Source organism: Pelodiscus sinensis, chromosome 13, assembly GCF_049634645.1.
Source record: "Pelodiscus sinensis isolate JC-2024 chromosome 13, ASM4963464v1, whole genome shotgun sequence".
Classification (NCBI taxonomy): domain Eukaryota; kingdom Metazoa; phylum Chordata; order Testudines; family Trionychidae; genus Pelodiscus; species Pelodiscus sinensis.
Window position 1 is genome coordinate 19,266,217 of NC_134723.1, and position 25,752 is coordinate 19,291,968.

The following is a 25,752-nucleotide window of genomic DNA, read 5'->3' on the forward strand; positions in this document are numbered from 1 at the left end:
ACTGTCGACAAAACTTCTGTCGACAAAGAGCGTCTAGACTACATCCAGTTCTGTTGACAAAACAAGCCACTTTGTCGACATGACAGTATAGACGCAACAGACGGTGTAGATGCAATAACGCCTTCTGTCGACAGAACTCTGTTATTCCTCGTAGAATGAGGTTTACAGCCATCGACAAAACTGCTGAATTCTGTCGACGTTATGTTGACAGAACTCAGTGGCAGTGTAGACGCAAGTATAGCTTTGTTGACAAAAGTCCACTTTTGGTCACAAAACCCTGTAGTCTAGACACACCCTTAGGTACCACAAAATGAACGTTTAGAAAATGTACCCTTGTAACATTAAAAAAAAAATCTAGCCAACTCAATGGGCATTGCCCCCTAAGACAGAGTCAACCAACCTGTGTCTCCCTGGAGCCTGCTTTGTCTGTGGCACCTGCAAAATAAGATATACAAAAAATAATGAAGTCACTTAAGAAACATCTGAAAAATCAGTAGTTGTAAATCTGCCTACTGAGTACAAAACAGGATTTTCCCTCTAGAGCTAAAGGGGTGGGGAGCAAGGTTCCCTCTAAGCTGCGCACCCGCAAGCCTGAGCAGCCCTTTTCTGAGTCCCAAGCAGGCAGGGAGCTTCGCTAATCTGCTGGGGAAAGGGGTGGGGCACTTGCTCCCTGGGATGGAAGAGCAGGAGCAGCAGCAGCTGCCACCTGCTATACTGGCTTCAGCCTCTACTCCAGTCCTCCTCTCTTCTCTCCCTCCTCCCCGAGGGTCTGTACTGTGGGGATGAGTGAGTACTCCAATCAGAGGCAGGAAGTACTTAGGGGATCATGTGCCCACATCGTGGTGAAGCTGCAGGCTGAGTGGGGAGGTATCAGTTCTTCAGTGTCTGTCACCGGCCATGTGGGAAAAGCTGGGTAAGTTACAGGCAATCAGTCAACTTCTTTGCTTTGCTCCCAAATCCTCCCTTGCCCATTCTTCCCCCCTAGCTTGCCTGTTGGGGAATGGGCTGGGCAGGGATTGCTTGTTTTCCCTTGTGTCCACTCCCCTGCTGCATATTCAGAGCAAGACAGTTGCCTTTTTACTTCTCTGCCTTCTATTTTCCTCCTCCTCTCACCAATTTGCACCCCTCTCCCTGATAACAAGACAGCACCTCTCTCTCCCCCTCCCGTGATTTCATACTTTCACTTTGTTTGGAATTAGCTCAGTATCTCCAACAGTGAAAGCAAGACCAAACTTCTCCCTGCACTGTCATTGAAAATGGGAAATCTCCCCTCCTCCCCCCCACCCCGTTTCAGCATCTCTGTGATAACTTTAGCCCTTCAATTCCCTTTTTAACTTACTTTCCATGCTTGGAAAGCTTCCCTTCCTGGCTGTAGGAAACAGGACAGCCACAGTCTACATGTGCGGAGGCCGCAGATGGGTGGGGAGAGGGGGGAAATGGTTTTCTGGTTGAATTAAGAGAGAGGGAGAGGGAGAGAATGGCTTAAGATAAGAAAAAAGGATTCTTTTAACAGAATTTTTTTTACTGTTGCGATTATTTAAAACTCTGTTCTCAATTATTTTTTTTTAAATCCTATGTTACGAATTAATACATGGTAAAGTGTATTGCATTAAAGCTAGATCTTTGCTATCTGATGGAGTTCTGGCTCTTGAGTCAGACATAGCTGTTTTGTAGGATTAAACCTTATTTGCAAGATCTTTGAAACATGCATCTGTCTGTTAGGAAGACTGAGGATACACGTACTCCCAGGTCTAAAAGGGATAGCCATGTTAGGGTGTAACTAAAAAAAACAACAATGATCTTGTAGAATTTTAGACTTAACAAAACTATATAAATAGTATTATGAGCTTTCGTGTGTACAACCCACTTCTTCAGCCAAGGGTAGTGTTAATATGAAATCAAATAAAAAAATTAAATAAGCATTGCTCCTTGCTAAATATTCCTTGTTTCAATATATTTTCTTCCACACCTATGGACTATTTAAAATTTATATTTATATCTATGGTTTTTGTTTGTATTGGTGGGTGCACAGCCACACTTTACCTCAATATCGGTGTTGCACATAAGAAATTTCAACCATCAACCTCAGCCTGGACCAATCCACGCGAGATCCACTTCCCTGACACTACAGTATAATACATGACGGACACATTTTCACCACCTTATACCGGAAACATTTTGACCATTACACTTACCTTCATGCCTCTAGTTTCCATCCAAGACACATTTCTCAATCTATTGTTACAGCCAATCATACAACCGGATTTGCTCCAGTCCCATAGACAGAGACAAACACCTACAGGATTACTTCAAAACAGGCCAAGAAAAGATAACAATAGAACACCACTTGTCATCACCTACAGCCCACAACTTACATCCCCCCAATGCATTATCAACAATCTGCAATGTATCATGGAAAATGACCCCTCACTCTCTGACCATGGGGGACAGGCCAATCCTCGCCTATAGACAACCCCCTAACCTCAAACAAATTCTTTCCAGTAACCACACAGCAAACCTCCACAGAACCTACCTGTGCAATCAACCTCAGTGCCACTCTGTCCACACATCTATACAAGCAATATCATCACAGGACCTAACCACATAAACCATCACATCAGAGGCTCATTTAACTGAACATTCATTAATGTGATCTATGCCATCAAATGCCAGAAATGCCCCTATGCCATGAATATTGGCCAAATTGGGCAGTCTCTACGAGAGAGAATTAATGGACACAAATCAGATATTCGAAAAGGCAACACACAAAAACCTTTTGGGGAACATTTCAACTTGCCAGGGCACTCATTAATGGATCTCAAAATCACTGTATTGTTTCAGGCCAATTTCACAAGCCAACTCCACAGAGAAGCCTTAGAACTTAACTTCATTTACAAGTTTGATTCCTATAACAGAGGTATGAATAAAGACATTGTGGATGACCAGCTACATTCCACATCCTAATGACATAAAAAACCAAACAATGGGTACTTAAGAACAATTAGTATTTCCTTTATCAGCTTTATGTAGCATGGACACACTAATTGACTATTTCTTTCCCCCCCCTTTTTTTCCCTTTTCCCCCCTTCTTTTTCCTTCTCCCACCTATCCCCTATTTATTTAGAAACTGGACCTTTAACAACTCCATTCATCTGAAGAAGTGGGTTATGCCCATGAAAGTTCATGATACCATCTACATGTTTCGTTAGCCTCTAAGGTGCTGCAAGACGATTAGTTATTTTTTAAGTTTTTATAGATTCCACAGTACAATGCTCCAGCTCATTCTGAGCAGCCAGGCCACACAATGGGACCTGTTATCTTTGTGAGACAGATCTCTTTGATAAAGATAAGGATGGCTATGGATTGCATTGTAGAACTAAAGACTGACTGCAAGTTGCCTCCGAGCTGCATTTTGGCTACTATTGGCAAACAGACTGAAAGCCAGTTTTTTCTAAAAGCCCCTTTAGAGAAAAGATTCTGTCTGTCTTCAGGAAGGAAGTTTCAGTTCTCTTACATCTAAAGTTGAATTATTATAATATATATGGACAGTGAAGTGAAGATGGGAAATGCAGGAAAAATATTTTCACAATATTACTGTGAGACTAACCCAACACTATCTCACACAGCAGCTTTCCTGATCCAGTCATGTTCCTCCCAGTGATTTACAATATCAGATATGTGGATTAGGACAGATTAGCCAATTGACCAAGATTATAAACAGGGCAGTGTCAAACCAATCCATCTGACAACTCACAATAGGGGTTAAAGCTGACTGTAGACTACAGTATCAATGGAATTCAGGCTCACAGGGAGGTTAATGGGGACAAATGTCTTGACATCTTCAGAAAGAATGTTTAAAAATCTGCAAAGTGCTTTACAGACAAAATTGAAGCCTCTGCTCTCCCTGTTAGGTAGACAAGTATTATACCCATTTTACAAATTGAAAAACTGAGATAAAGAGAAAGGAAATGACTAAAAACCATATAGCAGGGGTTGGGAACCTTTACCAGGGACTGCACACAAGTGAGAAGCAAAAAATAAAACCAAAACAAAACCTTTACTGATGTGACACCTGACTGAGACACTCCCCACATTCCCATCACACACCAGAGCTTATGGGGGCCCAGACTAATAGATTTTGGGTAACGAGGGGCCTGGAGACCCAGTGTGTGCTCCCCAGTGCTGGGGGAGGAGGGAAAACTGAGCTTCGGGGGCTGGATCTAGGCAAGCCAGGGTTGCATCTGGCCGCCCTGGTCTGAGGTTTCCCACCCCTGCCATGCAGGGAATTGAATGACAGTACTGTACGCAGTTTTTCAGTCCCATGTTTCAATCACTAGACAATGTTTCTTCTTAAAGACAGACAGGAGTAACTTGTAACGTATAACTACATGTAGATATTAACCTAGTTTCCTGTAGGGATGTGAATGTGGCCATGAAATGTCAACAATGGGCGGCAGAAAAACAGATTTGAATGGTTTTTGCTTTTGGTGACTTTTGCATGTTGACAGCATTTCTGTCGCCAAACCTTCCCAGTGTAGATATAGCCTAAGCTCTTTGGAGAAGGGATCAAATGTGATGTGTGAAAGACCTATGCACTGCACAGTGCTAGTTAGTGGGGCAGCGCTAGTTATGGTAGCTGGAGCAGATGTAGTAGCCCATCTCCAATCTGTCCAATTGATCTGGTAAGAACAGAGAGTTTTTAATTTCCTTTTTCTCCCTCTCCAGTTCTAGTTGGGAGTATTAGTGTTTGCATCTGACACAGAATCTCTGAGCAGCTTAGAAAATGAACCTTCTTAAACCCTGATAATAATGCAATCCCACTGCCCGAGATTAGAACTGATCTCTGGGGGCATGTCTACAGTAGGAAATTATTTCAAAATAACTTAGTTTGAAATAATAACTCCTAAAATAACTATTTTGAAATAGTGTAGACACTACAGGGAAACCTCAAAATTAGTCTGAGGCAGGCTCCCTTAATGTGGATGTGCTACCTTGACTTAGGTCACCAGGAAGCATGGGGAGTAACTGAATGACTCTGGCGAATAGTTATTTCAAAATATCAGCAGTGAAGTGTCCACACTATCGCTATTTCAAAATCACAATTTCAAAGTAAGTGTTATTCTTCATGGAACGCAGGAGTTATTTTGAAATAACCAGCACCTTATTTCAAAATAACGGGGTTGGTAGTGTGGACGCTCTGCTTGTTATTTTGAAATAAGGGGAGTTATTTCAAAATAACTCCATATTATAGACCAGGGCTGGGTGTTCTATTTAGTTTTCATGCCACTCTCATCACTATGCTATTTCCCCTCTTCACTGTGGTCTGCAAAGCATCTGTCCAATTAGGAATGAAATGAACACCTACCTGAAGGGCCCTGCAGACCAGGTGGACCCTGGGGGCCAGGAGGACCAGGAGGGCCAGGTGGTCCCATTACAGTTGTGCCTGGAATTCCAGGGATCCCTGGGATTCCTGGGGGACCCTGGGGTCCAGGAGGTCCTGGTGGGCCTTGAGGACCATTCGGCCCTGGAGGACCAGCCCTTTTACCTGAAAAACACAAGATAACATTTTAGCCCCTCTGCCTTCTGAGCATGGCACAAAACCATGCTTCCCTGAACCCCCCCATAAGAGAGCAACAGGTAGCCCAAGAGTCAGGATCATGTTGGAGCTGGAGAGAGAGAAACTAAAAGCATGATCAAACAGTTAGCCCAGATTTTGTGATTCAGCCTCTCCTCCCCTCTTTTGTTGCAGAAGTTAAAAGATGTGAAGTGAATAAGGCAGGGATTGTAGGGACACAGAAATGGTCTTGTGATTAAGGTAGGTGAATGCCAAACTAACTGACTTCTATCCATAGGCTGTGTATGTGATACTGAGTAAGTCATTTAAACCAAAAGTCTGGCATGTGTCTGCTAGTCAGTTGCATGCCCCTCATTTTCTGCGGGTTCAACTTGAGACACCTGGGGGACTGCTATATAGAACAACTGAATACACAGTTACAAATAAAGCCATAACTCCTGTTGACTAACTCAGCAACTCTGGCAGTAAGCTAGTGTGGTCTATAGGAGGAACAGAGAATAGGAAATCAAGCTGGCGTGAGTTCTAATCCTGGCTCCACTAAAGGCAGCCCCAGGGTTACGTACAAGATAGGGACTGTAGGCTTGTTCTTAAGTTGAATCTGTATGTAAGTCAGAACTGGCATCCAGATTCAGCCGCTGCTGAAACTGATCAGTTTCAACAGCGGCTGAATATGGACGCCAGTTCTGACTTACATACAGATTCAACTTAAGAACCCCAGGCATCCCCAAATCAGCTGCTGCTGAAACTGATCAGCGGCTGATTCCAGGAAGCCCGGGGCAGGGGCTTCCTGTAGTCAGCCGCTGGTCAGTTTCAGCAGCAGCTGACTTGGGGACGCCTGGGGCAGAGCAGCTGGGGTGCTGCCGGGTTGGTCCAGTAGCGCCCAGAGCGGCGCTACGGGACCAACCGGCAGTGCCCCAGCTGCTCTACCACAGGCGTCCGGAGCAAAGCCACGGAGCACGGGGGCAGCGGGACAGCCCAGATGCGCCGTGGCTGTCCTGCTGCCCTCGGGCTCCGCGGCTTTGCTCTGCTTTGCTCCCCCTCTCCCTGTTCTGCAGACCAGGTGGACGGGGAGCAAAGCCGCGGAACACGCGGGCAGCCCAGACGCGTCTGGGCTGTCCACTGCCCGCGTGCTCCTTGGCTTTGCTCTGCTTTGCTCCCCCTCTCCCTGTTCTGCAGACCAGGAGGACTGGGAGCAAAGCGGCAGAACACGCGGGCAGCGGACAGCCCAGACACGTCTGGGCTGTCCGCTGCCCTCGGGCTCCGCGGCTTTGCTCTGCTTTGCTCCCCATCTCCCTGGTCTGCAGACCAGAGGGACGGGGAGCAAAGCAGCGGAACATGCGGGCAGCGGACAACCCAGACACGTCTGGGCTGTCCGCTGCCCGCGTGCTCCACGGCTTTGCTCTGCTTTGCTCCCCTTCTCCCTGGCCTGCAGACCAGGGAGACGGGGAGCAAAGCAGAGCAAAGCGGCGCTGCCCGCGTGCTCCGCCGCTTTGCTTCCTCTCCCTGGTCTGCTGGAGACCAGGGAGATGGCCCCGTTCGTAACTGCGGATCCGACATAAGTCGGATCTGCGTAACTCGGGGACTGCCTGTACTGAGTCACTGTGTGGCTTCAGGTCATTCCTCTCTGTTTCCCCATTTGTAAAATGGAGAAAATAATGTTGTCCAATACTTTACTGGAGATACATTCATGAATGTTTGGCAGGCAAACAATAAATGTAGTATTAGTTTCAGGCTTTGCAAGAAGTGCAATAAACAAGGCAAGAGCTACTAACAGCACGATGCAGATATCAGTATTGAACAAGCTGTCTCATTCCCTGAGCATTGTCCAGCCTGCATGTTAGATGGGGCAGTGGCAAAAAAAGATGGCCAAGTAAATACCATCATACTGCATTTGTAAAAGGGGATCTAGGTAAGGCTGAGTAGTCAACTTTAATTCCAGCATTTCCTGACTTCTCAGAGTTTAATGTAAACAATTTTGTTTAATGATATTTTAAAAATCTCTTATTTTTATAGCAACTCTTATTCTACAGAGTGTTACAAGTTTATAAGAACCTCTTTCTCCACTAAGGAACAGCTGCCATCTCTGGGATAGAATACCAACAACTGTTTATCAGATCACAGCAACAGTTTGACAAGAAATAAAGACTATGGAAATTGTTTCTAAGGCCATGTCTTCACTTGCCGCACCAGACATCGATCTTCTGGCGTTTTATTTGGCGCGTCTAGTTAAGATCCACTAAATTGAACACTAAGGGTGGCTCCAGTTGCACTGGTACTTCTAACAGTTGTAAGGAATAAGGGAAGCCAACAGGAGCATTTGCCCCAATCGGCTTCCCTCTGTGAAGACAACGCCAATCTCGGTTTAGGGTAAGCCGACTCCAACTATGTACTTTACGTTGCTAGAGTTGAGTACCTTAACCCAACCTTCAGTCCAGTGTAGACTAAGGATGTTAAATTTAGATTAATTAACTAATCAAATAGTTGATTAGTCTAGAAGGGCGCCTCCACCTCTGAACTGTAGCCAGCGGGACTCTTGTACATTTCAAAAGCAGAAGCCCAGCAGGGAATGCAGGGCCAGCAGGGACTCCTCTGTAGGCCCCAGCGCCTGAGCCTTTGAAATGTACAAGAGCCCTGATGGGGCTCTTGTACATTTCAAAGCAGAATCGCAGCAGAAGCAGCACGAGCAGAGACTGCTTCAGTCCCCGCTCGCGCTGCTTCCACTGAGTGTCTACCTCTTCTGCCCCCCGCAGAGACGGTGCCGGGGGGAACCAGCTTTTGAGCTGGCTTCCCCCAGCACCGGTTCCTGCTCCCTCCGCTTGCTGCCTCTCTCTGATAGAGACAGCAGGGGAGAGGGGCGGGAGGGGGAAGGAAGCAACTAGTCATATCACTGGTAGGCAGAAGCTTATCAGATAGTCAATCAGAGAGTCGACTAGTCTCTTGCATGCCTAGCGTAGACCTGGCCTAAGGAGATTACTGCACTTTATTCCTTCTATCAATATCATGATGCAAAATGAAATAATGTCATTACTTTTGGTGAGTATAGAGTTGGAAGGGCCTCCCCCCCTTTGGTATGTCCTAAGCACATATGACTTCCTAGCAGATAACAACATGAATGCCTAGAACTGGAGCTGCTGTACTATCTACCTAAAACTGATCACCCTGCCTTTCCTGAGTTATCAGATAGAAAAACATGGCTTTTTTGTTTCATTAGGTGGCGCCAAAGTTCATTTCATGTTTCTATCTGAAATGGAAGTTAGACAGTTACTGTACAAGCATAGTATAATTGAGAACTAACTACTCTTATGAAAGTTACTAGAGTTCTCTCATTCTTTCCCCCATGTTCCTCGTTCCTTCTCTTGTATTTTGAGTCATACGAAAATTAAAAACAAGACTGTCATATTTTAAAAGCAGAAATTCGATTTAAATTATATTATGAAAAGGTACATATCTTAGGAGAGTGGGCAGAAGGTGTAAAAGCAGACCAAGTGATGATGTTGGTAATATTTCTGTCCCAATTAACCTGCATACCTCCAATCTGAGTTGCCAGGTGGCTGTGTACTCTTTCAGTCCCCCAGCTCTCCTCTCCTTTAGGATAATTACACACTTTTGAAATTACCTCCTTGAATCAAAATTCAAATCCTTACACATCTCCCCTAAAGCATTTTTATTAAATTCCTTTGATTTGTATCATTCTCTAGCCTAGACTGCCTTAATACAGGATCAAATGTGCACCTAAGCCCAGTCCACTGCTGTCTGTCCTTGCTCTGCCTTAGGAACTAGGAGGAAAAACATGTTCCAGCTGTTTCAACTAAATCCTACCCCAGAGGGCTATTCTGCTACTTCAAGTGTAAACAATTGCATGTAATTCCGATGTAGCACGTGAGAAGGTATTTACTGTGAATTTGATTGGCACATCACATTATTTCAATGAATTTTCCGCTCTGCGGTGAATCTTACTTACTAGCCTGACACAGCACAGAGCTGTACAGTAAATAGTGAGGACTCTTGATTCAGCCTATAGTAAGGCAATCATTCTGGAGGTCAAGAGCAGTATGAGAATTGCTGCATTTGGAAGATGGACAAGAATTTTCTTCAGATTTGGTAAAAAGAGCAACGAGGTGACTTGAGAGGATGAGGTAGTTAGTTCTTCTCTTGATGCCACATAAATCACCCGCTTGAGCAGAATTTCACACTTACTTTAAACCCTCAGGAAATGAACCAGATTTACTGAGAAAGACAGAGTGAGAACGAGCACGAACACATGTAGGCTTGAAACTGTGCATATAAAACAAGGGAAGAAATCACAATATGGAAATGTGCTGGCATATCCTCTCAAAAGACTCCTGAAAGTATTCAGTATTTGACTATGAGCCAAAAAAGAAAACTGATCCTTCTGGTTAAGTAGATGGCATCTGCCTGGCTTGGCACACCAAACAATGCCTTGCATAGAGTTGCCACAATCCATAAATCTAGCTAGATTTAACTGGGTCTTCATGCAACCACCAACACCACCACAGAATAGTTTTATAGAGTGTGCCTTGATTATCTGATTCCCAGCTTGCCAACTCTGTCTTCAGCTATATGCACCAGGAAACATGCAGACACTTTCTTAAAAAGCAAGGGGAATTGAGACTTTTACTGTTTTACTTTTACCAACAAACGAACAGTCTGTATTTTTGCAAAATATGGCATCACCACAGAAATTAATTAATATAGCACTACAGGTTTTTCCTCTGCTATGCTGTGTTCAAATGTCATAATTATCACTTCCTATGAGGCTTCTAGTTCTATTAATCCTATATGAACAAGATTAAGTTTTCAAATTTTTCTTTAAAGTAGGTCTTCAGAAAAGACCATATTTAGGACACATTTCACAGAAAATGTAACAGAGATCCCAACTGCAGTTAGCATCAGCTACAGTTTCAGACTGTTGCTCCACAATGATAGGGGTGAGGCCTCAGAGTAAAAGCAAGGGGGCGACTAAGACCCACATCAGCTCCTTTCCCCACACTGGGAAAAGTGAGACTGTCCCTGAGCCTCAAGCAGGTGCAGAGCAATCCTACAAATCATCTTCTGGAGTTATTCAGCTCTGGGCTTGAAATATACATTTTGAAACCGTCACACCTGATTAGGGATAGGTGATCATCCTACTTTAGGTACATACTTATCTCCATCCTTATTCAGCAAACCCACATTCTACTATATATTTTAGAAATTTTGTCTGTCAATGTGTCTGTCCATCTGTCTGCGAGTCCATTTGTTCAAGAGCTCTTCCTCGATTGTAAGAGCTAAGACCTCCTCAATGAGCTAAGAACACTAGTATGCAGCATCCTTTTATCATAACTTAAAGCAAGGTCAGGGGTTGGTTATGCCAGGACAATGGGATGTGCCTGGAATTTGATTGTTTCTCGGCAAATGAAAAAGGAGGGGTCTGGTAGGAGGGACAGTTATACTGTAGGACAGTGGTCTCCAACCTTTTTACATCCAAGATCTCTTTTTAAATGACAGAACAAGCCAAGATCTACTGCCCCGCCCCGCCCTGCCCCTTCCTTGAAGCCCCGCCCTTCCTCTCTGTTCTCCTCCTCTCCATCACTTGCTATCCCCAACCCTGCTGTTTTTTTCCCAATTCTTCTGTAGGAAGAGGTTTTCCCAATATTTGGCCTGTCTAGACTGGACCAAATGTCAGAAAAATCCCTTCTTTTGGAACCCCCCTTATTCCTTGTAGAAGGAGGAATATAGGGGTTACCGAAAGAGCACATTTGCTTTTCCACTAAAAAAAGCAGAAGAACAAACGCATTCCTGGATGCAGAAGAGTTTTTCTGGGATACCTCCAGAATCCTGAAAAACTTCTGGGCTGAGTCTACATTGGCATCCCTTTCCAGAAAAGGGATGCAGATTAGACACATCGGAATAGCAAAATCTGCGGGGGATTTAAATATCCCCCATGGCATTTGCATTTACATGGCTGCCACTTTTTTCCAGCTTGGGGATAAGCCGGAGAAAAGCGCCAGTCTAGACGTGATTCTCCGGAAAATAAGTTCTTTTCCGGAGGATCTCTTATTCCTACTTGAAAGTAGGAATAAGAGATCCTCTGGAAAAGGGCTTATTTTCCGGAGAATCACGTCTAGACTGGCGCTTTTCTCCGGCTGTAGCCAGACAGGAACCCCCCTTGTAACATGCATTTTTGCTTGCCTGGAGCATACAGGGCACACAGAGCAGAAGGCCCAGGCTGCTGTGACCGTGAATGGCTGTAAACAGAGATATGCCAATTGCTGACCAAGAGGCTGCCAAAGAGTGCCCTTGACTTAACCCATATTGATACGAACACTCAGCCGTCCGCGGGGGGAGGAATCTCTCGCCCAGTAAAAAAATGTCTAGTACACACAATTTAGCTATCTTCCTCTCTTGCAAGTGCAAATTAACTTGAAACTTGCTTGTAAGAACTGGCGCCACAAAACAGACCAGTACAATTTGGCCTCTTAGATAAGAAAGAGGATACAGGACCCCAGGGGTATAAAGATGGGTCCAGCAGTACATTTACTCTGAGTGTCAATCTACCATCTATCTGCTGGTCGGGTAAGGTATTTGATCTCCTGAGGTTCCAGAGGGGACGCCCACCTCGTATTCGTCTTTCCTAGGAATTGAGAGACCGGCCCTGGCCTGACACGCTGGAGTTGAGAGGCACAGAAAGGGGTAAAAATTGTACCTGGATGTGGTCCTTTGTCTTAAGTGTACACATAGACTTAGAGCTCTTTAAAGATTAAGCTGTCACTTGGTACCATTATTTCTATTTTCTATCTTTATTTTCTTTGTAACCATTTTTAAAATCTGTATTTGCTAACATTTAAGAAAGAGAGCAATAGCCATTGTAACCATATGCTTTTATAAGTCTTTTAATAAACCCGTAACTGTTTAAATTTTAACCTGACTCCTTCAGTTGCTGTAACAGAACCAAGCACAATTTAAAAGAACTTCAGCCGGTCATAAAAGGACAGGCATAGGAAGAGCTTGGGCGTTTGGATCTGCGTCACTCCCAGGTGACAGATCCGTTGGGGCACCTTTCAGCCTTTCCCAGGCTGCCCGCTGCGAAGAAACCCTGTGTTCTAGCAGCTAAAATCTAAGGTATAATAAGCTCTTCCTATATAAAGGGGCGTCTGTTGGCCTACTGGCCACCCTCTGCGATGGGACCCCGGATCAAGCAGTAAAGACACAGACGTTAAACCTTTTCTCGGAAACACACACACACACACACACACACACACACACACACACACTGCCCTGACCGTCAGCTGACACCAGCTTATCCCCAAGCTGCAAAAAAGCGGCAGCCATGTAAATGCAAATGCCGCGGGGGATATTTAAATCCCCCGCGGATTTTGCTATTCCGATGTGTCTAATTGCACCCCTTTTCTGGAAAAGGGGTGTAGTGTAGACACAGCCCTGCAGTCTAGCCGTACCCTCGCTGGGTTGAGGCAGGATGTGTAGGCTCTGGGGTGGGAATGAGGGATTTGGGTGTGGGAAGGGGTGAGAGATGCAAGCTCTGGGAGGAAATCTGGATGCAGGAGGAGGTGCAGAAGGGGATGCTGGGTCGGGGAGGGGACTTCAGGCTGGGCAGTGTTGGGGTCAGATGTAGGGTTAGGGTACTAAGTAAGCCACAGGCTTGTGGATATGAGGGTGCAGGAATTTGGGTTAGGGTATGTGAGGGGCTCAGGGCAGGGGGTTCCAGTGTATGATAGGTTCAGATCGAGGGTCTGGGGGAAGGAGGAGTGCAGGAATGTTATGATGCTGTGGACAGATGGGGGGTTGGCCCCAGTTGGGGGTTTGTTGTCCAGGCTTAATTTTTAAATAAAATATTATGTCAAACACAAAAAGTTTCTGCACTGTCCTTATTTATGAGAAGGGCAGGGAACCTGTTTTGAGTCAGGGGTCACGGACCCACAGAAAAGTCAGTTGGGGCCACACAAGTGAGATGCAAAATAGAAACTCCTCCAAAACCCCCACAAGCCTCACTAATGTGGACCCAACTGTGCTGGTGGGAGCAGGGGACATGGTATTGGGGAAGGGTGCCAGGGGGTACCGGGATAGGGTGCTGGGTAGGGTGCCAATGGGTGCTGGGGCAAGAGACAGAGGGCTGGGGCAAGGGCCAGAGGGCCAGTGGGTTCCAGGGTAAGGGCCTGGGGCAGAGGACAGGGTGTCAGTGGAGGCAAGGGACGGGTTGGTGACCACGGCTGTAGGATGATCACAGGGGGACAGCAAGAGGCCAGAGATGGGGACTGGGATAGCTATAACCCCATTGGGCTGGCAGGGGTGGAGAAAGGGACAGCTATCTACTATACCTTTCAGAGAGTTTGTCTGTTTGTGTGCCTGTTTGTACGCCAGGCACAGGACATGCACCCCTCATCCGACTGTGCCTGCTGCAGCTGCAGCAGCCATTGAGATGAGATGCTGCAGTGAGAGAGGGCTGGGGTTGTCCACTCTCTCTCAGGACAGCCTGCATACTGAACCCTCATCCTCAGCCCCACCCCAGAACAATGATTTAAATTAAAAAAAACAAAACTTATCTGAGTTAAGGACCTGAGCAATGCTGGGTCACTCTTCCAGTATATTTAAAATTAAGGACACATGTAAGTTCTTTGTTAAACAGGAATGGACTTAAAACGTGTGTGCAATTTCAATATATGCATAAATGTTTTGCTGAACCACATCCTAGATCAATGATCTTTGAAGCTAGTGGGCCACATTTGGTGGTACCAAGGGCTGCAACTTTTCAAACTTGCAACATTCTGTAAATGTACACGAGTTTACAGAAGCTATGAAAAGGGTTATTCAAGGGTTGCAAAGGAAAGAGTAACAGTAAGTAGGTTGGCACTGCTTTTTTGAAACCAGTTTCTTGAAATCAGACCTTTGAGTGGGAGTCTGTGAGGCAACAGAGGTGTGTTGATTTGTTAAGAGTCCTAACAGGATGTCTGTGCAAAAACATAGATACTTTAGGACAGCGTTTCCCAAACTATAGTCCGCAGCCCAGTACCGGGCCACGGAAAAAAAATGCCGGGCCTCAGCGTACCTGGTGGCTGCCGGCCCTTAGGCCGATTCGACCCATTTGGTCGAATCAGGCCCCATACCCCTGCACCTGGAAGTGCTGGTGAGTTAAGAGCTGGGGCCCTGCTCCAGCGCTATGTGGAGCTGGGTCTTTCCCCGGCTCTGCCTGGAGCATCCTCCCACCCCGCCCCCAGAGCATCCCCCTCGGCCTCGGACGTCCCTGCCGCACGCGGCTCCTCCTTGCTGCCTGCCGCCCATACGCAGCGTTGCACGTGGGTGGGGAGGACGCCTGGGCATGACATGACGTCACGGCCCGGGGTTTTGAAACCTGCGGGAGGCACATGGCGGGGTCTGGCTGGCTCCGGGTTCGGCCTCCGGGGCCTGAGTGTGAACTCCGGCCCCGCAACATGGAAGGAGATGGCAGGGAACCGGCTCATGTGGCGGCGGCGGCGGTGGAGGCGAGGAGAGGGAGAGGAGAGGCGGGGGTGGAAGGAGAAGGGGCTTGGGCTGGGGACAAGGGTGCAGGAGAGACAAATGCCAGGGGGCCAAGTGCAGACCATGAGGGAAAGGGTAGGAGGGGAGGTGTCAGTGGGAGGAGGGACAGGGTGATGCTGGGAGAGGAGAGGAGAGAGGAAGGGCACTGGGGACTGGAGGAGGAGGTGCTGGGAGAAGGCTTGAAAGAAGGGGTGGGCATGAGGAAGGTCAGGATGGAGCAAATCGTGTGTGAGGGCAGAGGGACAGGAGGGGAATGGGGCAGAGACTGGTGAGGGAGTGGGTATTAGGGAAAAAGAGGGCAAAGGGAGGCACCAGGAGGGTGCAGGGCTAAGGGAAGGTGCAAGTGCCAGGGGATTCTGGGGTGAGGAGGAGGGGAGAGCTGGCCACCGGAAGCAGAACTGGACGGGGGAATCAGGGCAGGCTGGGGAAATTGGGGGGCTGGTAGAAGCAGGGCTGCCGGGGGGGGGGGGGGTGAGGTTGGGGGCAGGGAGCTGGCCGGGGAAGATGTGGGCGGGGTGGGAGAAGCGGCCGCTGGAAGGAGGGCTGGACGCAGGCAGCGGGGCTGGCCAAGGGAGATTGGAAGGAGAAGTGGGGGAGAACTGGCTGCCCGGGAGGGGGTTGGGGGAAGTGGGGCTGGCCAGAGGCGCAGCAAGGGAAGCAGGGGGGAGGAATGAATCGGCCTGCAGGGAGTGGGACTGACCCGACCCCGTTCTCCCCTCCCCCACCCACCCACAAAGCACAAGTTAGTCCGGCACAAGGATTCTACTCCCCCCCCCCCCCCCCACAGACCCCTCGAGTAGTTGCGAACTATCTGGCTGGTAGACACACTCATGCAGCCTGAGCACATTTACCCTCCAGGCAGTTCAAAACTACAAACTGATACATCTAGTAATAATACAACTTACCTACTGAGAAAATACTAGACATGTCTGGTATTTTCTCAGTTTGTTTTTTATGTGTTTATATTTTTGGGCTGCAAAAAGCAGAATTAAAAAAAAAAGGTTTCCAATTAAAGTAAAAAGTTTGGGAAACCCTGGTCTAACCAGCTTTCTGTCTGTTTTACAGCCCATTTATCCAATCCATATTCCTTAACTTGCTGGCAACAATATTGTGGATGACCATATTAAAAGCTTTGCTAAAGCTGGCACTGGGAGATTTGGGAGGACCAGAAACAACTTATTTGAATATTCATCATTTGATTAATGAATATGCAAATGAACATTACTGGTCCTCCAAAAGTTCGTGAATGGATTTACTGGTCCCCGTGTCAAAAAGTTTGGGAACCCCTGCTTTAGGAGATGGCTACACAGATAGCAGCTCTCAGGTACTATATACCACTGCAGCTTAACTGAGCTGAAGTGCTAAGTTTCCTAATTAATAAAATAAACTCTTTAATAATAATAACAATAACTTAATCATGTTTATGAAAATGACATGATGAAGGAGAGGCAACCAATGATAGTTTGGCCAATGTTCCAGCCAACTGTATTTGCAAATATGAAAGCATGGGGATTGTTTGTATATTATGCAGCTAATCACAACTGCACCCATTACACTGCCTCATCTGAATACTGATGTGCCAGCTTTTAGGGCAAAACATTAGTGAATGTCTGACTTTCTAAATATGAACCTGCTCAATGATGCAATCACTGCAACAAAAGTAGAAAACACATATGAGGCTTGGTATACCTGGAATGATGGTAAAACTCTGTCTTGTATTCATATTTCAGACATAGTTTACAGAAAAAAGTAGCTTTTCATTTGCTAGAGAAAGGTATTTACAATGAGCTAATAAATTAAATTAGAATATTAACTTACCCTTTTTCTTGTTTTTAACTGAACTTGGACCTACAAAGAGAAAAGAAAGACACTGAAATTCACAGTAAATATTTCCTCTGTAACAAAAAAATGAAAGTGGATGGAATGTGATTTGGTGCAAACACAGAATAGCAAGGTAAGCCAATGCTGTGGAACATAAGAACAGCCATACTAGGTCAGACTAAAAATTCATCTAGCCCAGTATCCTGTTTGCCAACAGTGGCCAATGCCAGATGCCCCAGAGGGAGGGAACACATCAGGTTATCATCAAATGTTCCATCTCCTGTCATCCATTTCCAAACAAACAGAGGCTAGGGACACCATTCCTATCCATCCTGGCTAATAGCTATTGATGGACCTAGCCTCCATGAATCTATCAAACTTTTTTTTTTTTTAAACCCGGTTAAAGTCCTAGTCTTCACAACATCCACAGATTGAACAAGGAGTTCCACACATTGACTGAGCACTGAGTGAAGAAAAACTTCCTTTTGTTTGTTTTAAACCTACTGACTATTAATTTAATTTGGCCCCTAGTTCTTATATTGTGGGAACAAGTAGGTAACTTTTCCATATTCACTTTTTCCACACCAGTCATGATTTTATAGACCTCTATCATATCCCCCCTTAGTCTCCTCTTTTCTAAGTCCCAGTCTTTGTAATCTCTTCATATGGCACCCGTTCCAAACCCTTAATCATTTTGTTGTCCATTTTTTTGGCATAGGCCTCTGGTCAAATGACCTATTAGACCCACGCATTTATGTGGAATCTTCTTGTTGTGTTGCCTGATCTCAAAATGATGATCTGTGAACTATAATAGTTGACATCAGAACTAAACACAGTCAATTTTGATGAAAATTTCTAATAGAATTTCTCTTTTTCTTTCTGGATAAGTAAAGATTAACTAAACCATCTGTTTCTGGACTACAACAATTTTATGAGGGAAATTACTTTTCACCCCTGAACCAATAGGTTTTATGAAAACATATAGCCAGATTTTCACCTCAGTCTCTAAACTGCTCACAGTTTTGCTCATAGGTTTTGATTGCGCTCCTAGAGAATTTGTATGTGTAAAAATGGAGTCACATGCATGCAAAACATTGGTACATGAAACGGCAAGCACAACTGTGGAAGCTTGGTTGAAGACCTTGAAAATCAAACTTCTTATCAGTCACATTTTTTAAAGTGCACCCTCTTAGAATGAATTTGGTCATCACTATAACTGTATTGTCATAATGTATTCATTTATGACCCATGTGGGTGACACATGAATTCCCATTATAATTTAATTTAATATAATGGACACTTAAAGAGAGTGTCAACATTTTAAGTTGTCAGTAAGATCACAGGATTAACTTCTCACCAATGACCTTGTAAAGAAAACAATCTTAAGAACTCCTTTGAAAATACATGTTCAAGAATCTTCACCTAGTTAGGTATGTAAGTGTTGGCCTGTTTCTTAAACACCATCTTGTACTCCGCAGACTTAACGTTGCCTGCCTTACCCGCTCTTCCTCACATCCCTTGTTTCTAAACATTTGAGAAGTTCCAATAATAGTTTCCCCATTGTGCAGATAGGTTGAACCTTCTTTAGAGGTAAGTAATTAAAAACATATTCCACTCCCAGCCAGTGTCAAACCCTTCACAAAACGCTCCACCAAAAGCTTAGTTTACTATATTCACTTTTGCCAAAGGGAAACCAGAGCTAGTGCTTTGCAAGTTTTTAGAAACCACTATTCCTCTGAGACTCTCCAATGACAATCTTTTTCTACTGAGCTCTTTATTAGATTCATGTAGAGAAGGCCCATGATCTTATATAACTTAGTCTTGTTATATATATTGGTGCACTTACACCTGCTGCTCTGAAAGGTGCAAGCTCTAGCAGGGCCTCCTTCAATCCAATAAGCACACCTCACAGCTTATGTGCCCTGGATGCCTGTCAGGGTCTCCTCTAAGATGTACGGCCACGTGGCCGCACAGAGGTCTCATAAGCCCTGTGCAGAGGCTCATGAAGATGCTGCCAGAGAAGCATTTTATACAATAATTCAGAAATGTGTGCAAAAATAAAATGACATGTCAATAGGACAGAACTATATTTTAAAAGTAACAACACAATGTCCTTCAAGTTGTATTTCATTCCCTCTCAATAATTATAGTTCCATATACTTTATTTTCCAACTTTTTCAGTTATTACAATAAATATATAATTGATATTGTCTGAACATTTTTTATTAGAAAAATATTTGATTTTTTTTCAAAACTTTATCAATATTGATAAAAATTCCACAGGGGAAAAAAATCACATCTAAACAAATCATATCTTGTAATAGAAAATTTCAAACATTCTAAAATCCATTTTGCTTTTTCCTTGGACAAGAGCCTTCCAGGAGTGCTGCCAAAGCTGAGCACCTGACCTCTCCCTTCATAGGTGTTAGTATCTCTTCCAGCATGGGGCTAGAGAGGCAGTGAGCCCAGGCACTTGGCCTCCTTACTTTTCCTCAGCTCCCGAACATACTGAGCATTTCAGCTTTTTGCTTCTCTGGCCCTGAAGCCAGGGGGTGGCTGAACATCCCATATTCTATCTCAGGATGCTGGGCTGAAAGACTCATCAATTTCACTTTTGAAATTAACAAGAGCATTTTAGGTGGGCAGCTGAGAAGTTACAAATTCTGTTTTGATTCTCTGAAAACAGAATTTTTCTTATAATCCTGGCCAATAAAAAAGTTGTTTTTTATTTTTGTCTCAATTTGGGACAATTTTTTTTTTCAAAATCACAATTTTTTGTGGAAAAGAGCTTTTCGTTTTCTGGCCAGCTCTAGTAATTTTACATATTAAAGCTATTAAAACAAAGAATATTACTTTCACTGACGTTATAAAACTGCCTAACAAATCATTCAGGCCTAGGAGAAGGACACTCCACTAAGGCAACAAAAGGGTTCTGAAGGAACAAAAAGGTCAGGTACAGTGCAGACAGCTGCACTACAAAATTTCCTCCATTGTCCCAGAGAAAAAAAGAGAGGGAGAGACAGAATTGCCTGTCTACATTGTCTTGCAATCTTCCCATTTTGTATTCTCTGAAATCCACAATTACACACAGACTACACAATTACATATAGAATTAGCCATCACCATACCAGCTTTCACTGAAGAATCTAGCTATATGCTCTCAGAAGACATAATTTAAATTAAAAAAACCAGGATGGAATGTGAGTGTTGTGTATTTGTCTCCTCAGGCTTTTGAGTCATAAGAGTTTATTTCATGTTATATATATCACACCATTAGAACTATAAACAGAGTGAAAGTACAAATAACTGTGGTGAGCCAAACACATTTGAAATTGATGGAACCAATTAGCTTCAAAGACGAATGAGGGGAATGAGAACCACATGGGATGTCAATGTTCACAATCTATATTACAACACGCACATCTGTTCCAAGCACGGCAGAGAGAGATGCTGGAGCTGTGCAAGTGGATCTTTCCACAAACATAAAAATACTTCTGACATGAAAAAATACATTATTATTAGCTTTGGGAGCTTCTGAGCCTCTGGGGTTTGCATCTGTTACTCTCCAACAGGAGAAGTGGGATATTTCAGCTGGTGTAATCATACTATCATGAGGCTCCTTCAGTACAACATAAGACAGTCCTTTGTTTAACCTTCCATCTTTGCTCAACATGGTTACAAGAAATTGCTGATATTCTTTCCTTTTACCTGGGATGCGAGGGAAAGGGCCAATGTGTCAAACATTTTATAAGTTCTGTCCTACTTTGTTCTACTCTGTAAAGTAGGTACCAGGCTCCAACATTTCACATTTTATCTTCTGGACCCTATCCCTACCCTCCAATGTATCTACCTCTTCCCTTAGCTTAACTTAGGGTACGTCTAGACTACATGCCTCTGTCGCCAGAGGCATGTAGATTAGGCTACCCGACACAGTAAAATGAAGCGGCGATTTAAATAATCGCGGCTTCATTTAAATTTACATGGCTGGGATGAGGTTTACCTGGGTGGTCGACAAATACCTTTGATGTCGGCAGGGGAGCGTCCAGACTAGCGCGCTGAGCGGACAAACAGCAACAGCTGATCAGCTGTTTGTCGGCTCAGCGCGGCAGCCATGTAAATTTAAATGAAGCGGCGATTATTTAAATTGCCGCTTCATTTTACTGTGTCGGGTAGCCTAATCTACATGCCTCTGCCGACAGAGGCATGTAGTCTAGACGTACCCTTAGTGTCATCTGGGAACTTGCTGAGGGTTCAATCCAGCTCCTCATCCAGGTAATTAATAAAGCTGTTGAACAAAACCAGTCCTAGAACCAGCCCTTGGGGCACTCCGCTTGATACTGACTGACAACTAGACATGGAACTGTTGATCACTACCCGTTGAGTCCGACCTAATCAACTTACAGTTCATTTATCCAATCCATACTTCCTTAACTTGATGGCAAGAATACTATGGGAGACCGTACCAAAATCTTTGCTAACATCAAGGTATATCATGTCCACCACCTTTCCCATATGCACAGAGCTAGTTAGCTTGTCACAGAAGGCAATCAAGTTGGTCAGGCATGACTTGCCTTTGGTGAATCCATGTTGGCTACTCCTGATCACTTTCCTTTCTTCCATGTGCTTCAAAATGGATTCCTTGAGGATCTCCTCCATGATTTTTCCATATCTAACATTTTGTAGCAGTTTATTTAATAGATTTAAAATTTAACTTACTCTTAGATCTGTTTGAATAGCAGGAAACTATATTTGACAATTTTCGTCAGTATTTATCAGTGACTTATATTTGACTAGCTACAGAACTGGTTGAATACCTTAAAATATGACCACCACTTCTTCCAAATATAATAATTTGTCAAATAAAGGGGTGGGAGGCGTTAAAGTATTTTGACTTATGTGCACTGACTTTATACCTTTTCACTTCAACTTTCCTGAGTGTCCCTCTGCAGACAAGCCCAAACAGATGCAGCACAGAACTTCCAGCCCAGAAGCAGCAGAGGGAATTTAAGTTGGCTTTGTACCCTCCCAGTCCTGGGCTGCGCTGGGAGCTGGAGATTCCCTCAGCATAATGTTAGGCTGTCCTGAGGACCTGTCCAAATTAGAGCAGCCTCCCTGGGGTGCCCCATGGGCGACAGCACTGCCCAGAATCTCTACAGTGCTGTGGCCTGGGCCCTGGCAAACCATCCCTGAGGCATGTTCCCTATAGTAGGCCTTGTGAGGAGGTCCTCAGAAAGCAGATTTACATATTGTTTATGCCAGAGGAATTCTCCCCAGCCAGCTACAGATTTTTAGGGCCCTTTTGTGCAATTCTAGCACTTTTATCTGGCATAAGAGAGACCCAGGAAAGGTGAGAGGATCTCCCCTTCCATGTATTCATATAACGCACAATTGTTCTAGATTCTTACGCACTCACTCTGAGTAGTACCTTTCTCCCAAAAATGCCTATTGAAATAATTAGAGTAAGATTCTTCAACATAAGCAAAATTTGAGATACAGAGGGTATTAGTGACTAACATGGTTTTTTAAAAATAAATTGCAGGTAAAACAATACAATAAAAATCAAATACAGATAAGTGACAAAGATTATAGGTAAATACATTATTTTATCTCCTTTACAAGGAAATGAAAGATACAAGGAAATGAAAGATACAAATCTATCAGCTGAGGAGAGTTAGTAGTCAGAATAAGGGACAAAGATGATTATCTCTTTGGTTAATGCACTTGTTAATATTTTGACTATATTGCTAATTTTAGAAATCTACTTTCAGACAAAATCCCTCTCTGACCCCCAGAAAGTCCATTGCTTCATCTTCCCCTTCAAAACCCCATATGGAGGAGACAACTACTTCTGAGTATATTGTGGTAGCATCTTTAGCACTGGAACAGGTTATTATAGCAGTGGGGGAAGGAAAGCACAGATAGTATTAAACAGATAGGCTGGATTAAATATACATCTTTCTTATCAGAGATAAGACAAATGAAGTAAGATTCCTCCATCTGACAAAGGCTCTCTACAAGTCCCAAGAATCTCTTTTTGACTCCCATGTTTGCTTTTTACTTTTCTATCCACTTCACCCTTACATCAGACCCTGCAACAGAGCAATCATCACGTCTCGCTGACACAGCTAGCTAGGTTTTTATGAGGCACTGGACAGGGCCTCTACTGGCAGGGGCAGAGGACTGCAGACTTTGAACTCTTCTCTCTTATGTGGAATCACTCTACTTCAAATAGCAAAATGAAGCTAAGCATTCAGGGCACTGTTCATTTATAACAATAATTTCCCCCCTCATATCTACCTAAAGATGTGCTGCCAAGTTCTACCATCCAAGCACCTTCAGACTGCATGATTCTGGAACACCATACTTATGGGCTATGATGCTGGCCTATATAAGAGGTGATGTTTGTTACAGCCCTAATTTTGATAGTAAAATATGTATTTCATACTTAACTCCCTTTAGGTAAGTCTAGACTAAATTTTTTTTTGAAAGAGAGCACCCAGGCAATCTGGATGCTCTCTTTTGAAAAAGCCCAGTTTGTGGTCAAGAATGCCTTTTTTCAAAAGAGCTCTTTCGAAAAAAGGCGTTCTTCCTCGTAAAATGAGGTTTGCCACTGTTGAAAAAACTGCTGCATTCTTTCAATTTAATTTCGAAAGAATGTGGCGATAGACGCAGGTGAAGTTTTTTCGAAAAAAGGCCATTTTTTTCTAAAAAACCCTGTACTGTAGATATAGTCTTTAAGATAATCTGATTATTTTGGTTAAATCATCCAGTAAGAAAGAGAATTTGGCTGGTGGAACTGAAGGTAGCCTAAAAATATTTCCAGCATAGAAGCAAAATAGCTAACACAGCAGCAGAATAGCATGCTTGTCTTTTAAAAAACCTGATTTGAACAACTCTCCAGATCATCAAATCTTTTAATGGCAATTTCCAGATTTGTTTTGGGGGAGAAAGATGCTACAAATGTGGTGGTAATAAGAGTGCTAGTGATAGTGAAAAGAAAAAGAATCAGGAAAAGGCTGCTCTGTAATGCAGAGACAAAAAAGGAAGCTACTCACTCTGTGTAGTAATGATGGTTCTTTGAGATCTGTGTCCCCGTGGATGCTCCACTGTTGGTGTTGGGTCATCCCAGAACTGCAGATTGGAGTTTTACATAGCAGTTGTCAGTTGGGCTGCGCAGGCATGGTATGCACCTTTGGGACGTTTGTGTCTCAGTGCCTCACACATGTGGCCTGATCCTCCCTCAGTTCCTCATCTATGCTGGCATATGAAGTAGAAGAGGGTGGGTCATGGAGCACCCACAGGGACACACATCTCAAAGAACCATCGTTATTGCACAGCATGAGTAACTCCTTTTCTTCTTTGAGTGATGTCCCTGTGGGTGCTCCACTACAAAGCAGTGACCAGTCTGGACAGTGGGCTCTGGAGTTATCACTTGGCGGACGAGGACTGGACAGCTGTGGCCAATGAGGTATCAGACCATGATTGAGGTAGGATGGCATAATGTTTAGCAAAGTATGCTCCGATGACCAAGTGGCTGCCTGGCAAACGTCTTTGAGAGCAACACTGTAAAGAAACACCATGGATGTTACAATGGCAAGGGTGGAATGTGCTCTTGGAAGGACTGGCAGCGTCTTATTTTGCAAAGAGTAACAGCAAACTACACATGATGGTGTCCAGTTGGAAATGCATTGGACAGAGATGGACATACCCTTTGAGCGCCCTGGAATGGAAACAAATAGACGCTGAGATCTGTGGAAAGCCTTAGTTCTGTCTACGTAAAAGTTCTGTCTATGTAGGAGACACATCCAATGGAGGTGTGGATACCAGGTCTTCCTGGACCAGGAGGGGGCTATCAGGATGACTCAAATGCTGTCCTATTGGATCTTGTGCAGAACGCTCGGGATAAGGGGGATCAGAGGAAAAGTGTAGTGAAGTGGTGCATTCCATGTCCCAGGGATCTTTCTCCCATTCTCCCCCAGAAAGAGAACTGGGGGCATTTGGAGTAGAGATGCAATGCAAATAGATCTATCGATGGGAATCAGATGTGAACAGAACTCTTGGAAATATGCCTATGTTAAATAAGTCCTACAAAAGGTAGATTATATTATATATCTGTCAAAAGAGATGTGATAAATGAGGTGAGCTGCCTCCTTGGGCAGAGTTTCAAATTGTAAGATTAGAACAGAATGGATCGTCTTAAAGCATACTCTGATAGCATCAATATTCAACTTAAAATTGAAAGATTTCTTTCTTTGGATACATTTTATTGGGAATCTGGAAGGGTTTAGCTATTCAACAGAGGCAAGTACACAAGTTAGTCATGCACATGCATGCACACGCACAGACATTTACACACACACAAGTACAGCTGCCATGTGAATACATAAAACAGACACCATGAAGGAAAAAAATGAAAAGCCCACTGATATATCTTTAAAAATTAGTTTAATATCAAATCCAAATTACTAAAGCAAACTAATAATTTTGCTCTCTGGAGTGACTATACAACCTGAACTCTGAATTTCCTGAGTTGTAGTATTTGTTTCAGGGATTTGTAACAACATTCCTGCACTGAGTTCCATTAAGTTACAGATATGTATTCTCAATCTCAACTCCATATAAAATAAATTTTTGTCTGGAAAGATGTATTACAAGCCCTGAAAATATAGATGTATATAACGAAAAGCTTGTTCAGACCTAAACTATGGTGAGATTAGGCTCTCTTCACATTATCAGCCCCATTGTACAGAGAAGGAAGCAGAGGTACAGAGAAGTTAAGCGAAGACCAAGTTTACAGAGATAACCAGTGTAAACAAGACCTC

General features: G+C 44.1%; 1 protein-coding gene across 4 annotated transcripts in view; it reads right to left on the reverse strand.

The window, feature by feature from the left end:
• EDA (ectodysplasin A) overlaps positions 1-25,752 on the reverse strand; it is a 185,134-nt gene that overhangs the window by 19,429 nt on the left and 139,953 nt on the right. For all 4 annotated transcript variants that reach the window (XM_075940808.1, XM_075940806.1, XM_075940805.1 and 1 more), the window contains exons 3-5: positions 16,928-16,957; positions 5,366-5,545; positions 401-435 (exon numbers count right to left, since the gene is read on the reverse strand). In XM_075940808.1, coding sequence (XP_075796923.1) covers positions 401-435; positions 5,366-5,545; positions 16,928-16,957 — 245 coding nt within the window. The remainder of the gene's footprint in view (positions 1-400; positions 436-5,365; positions 5,546-16,927; positions 16,958-25,752) is intronic.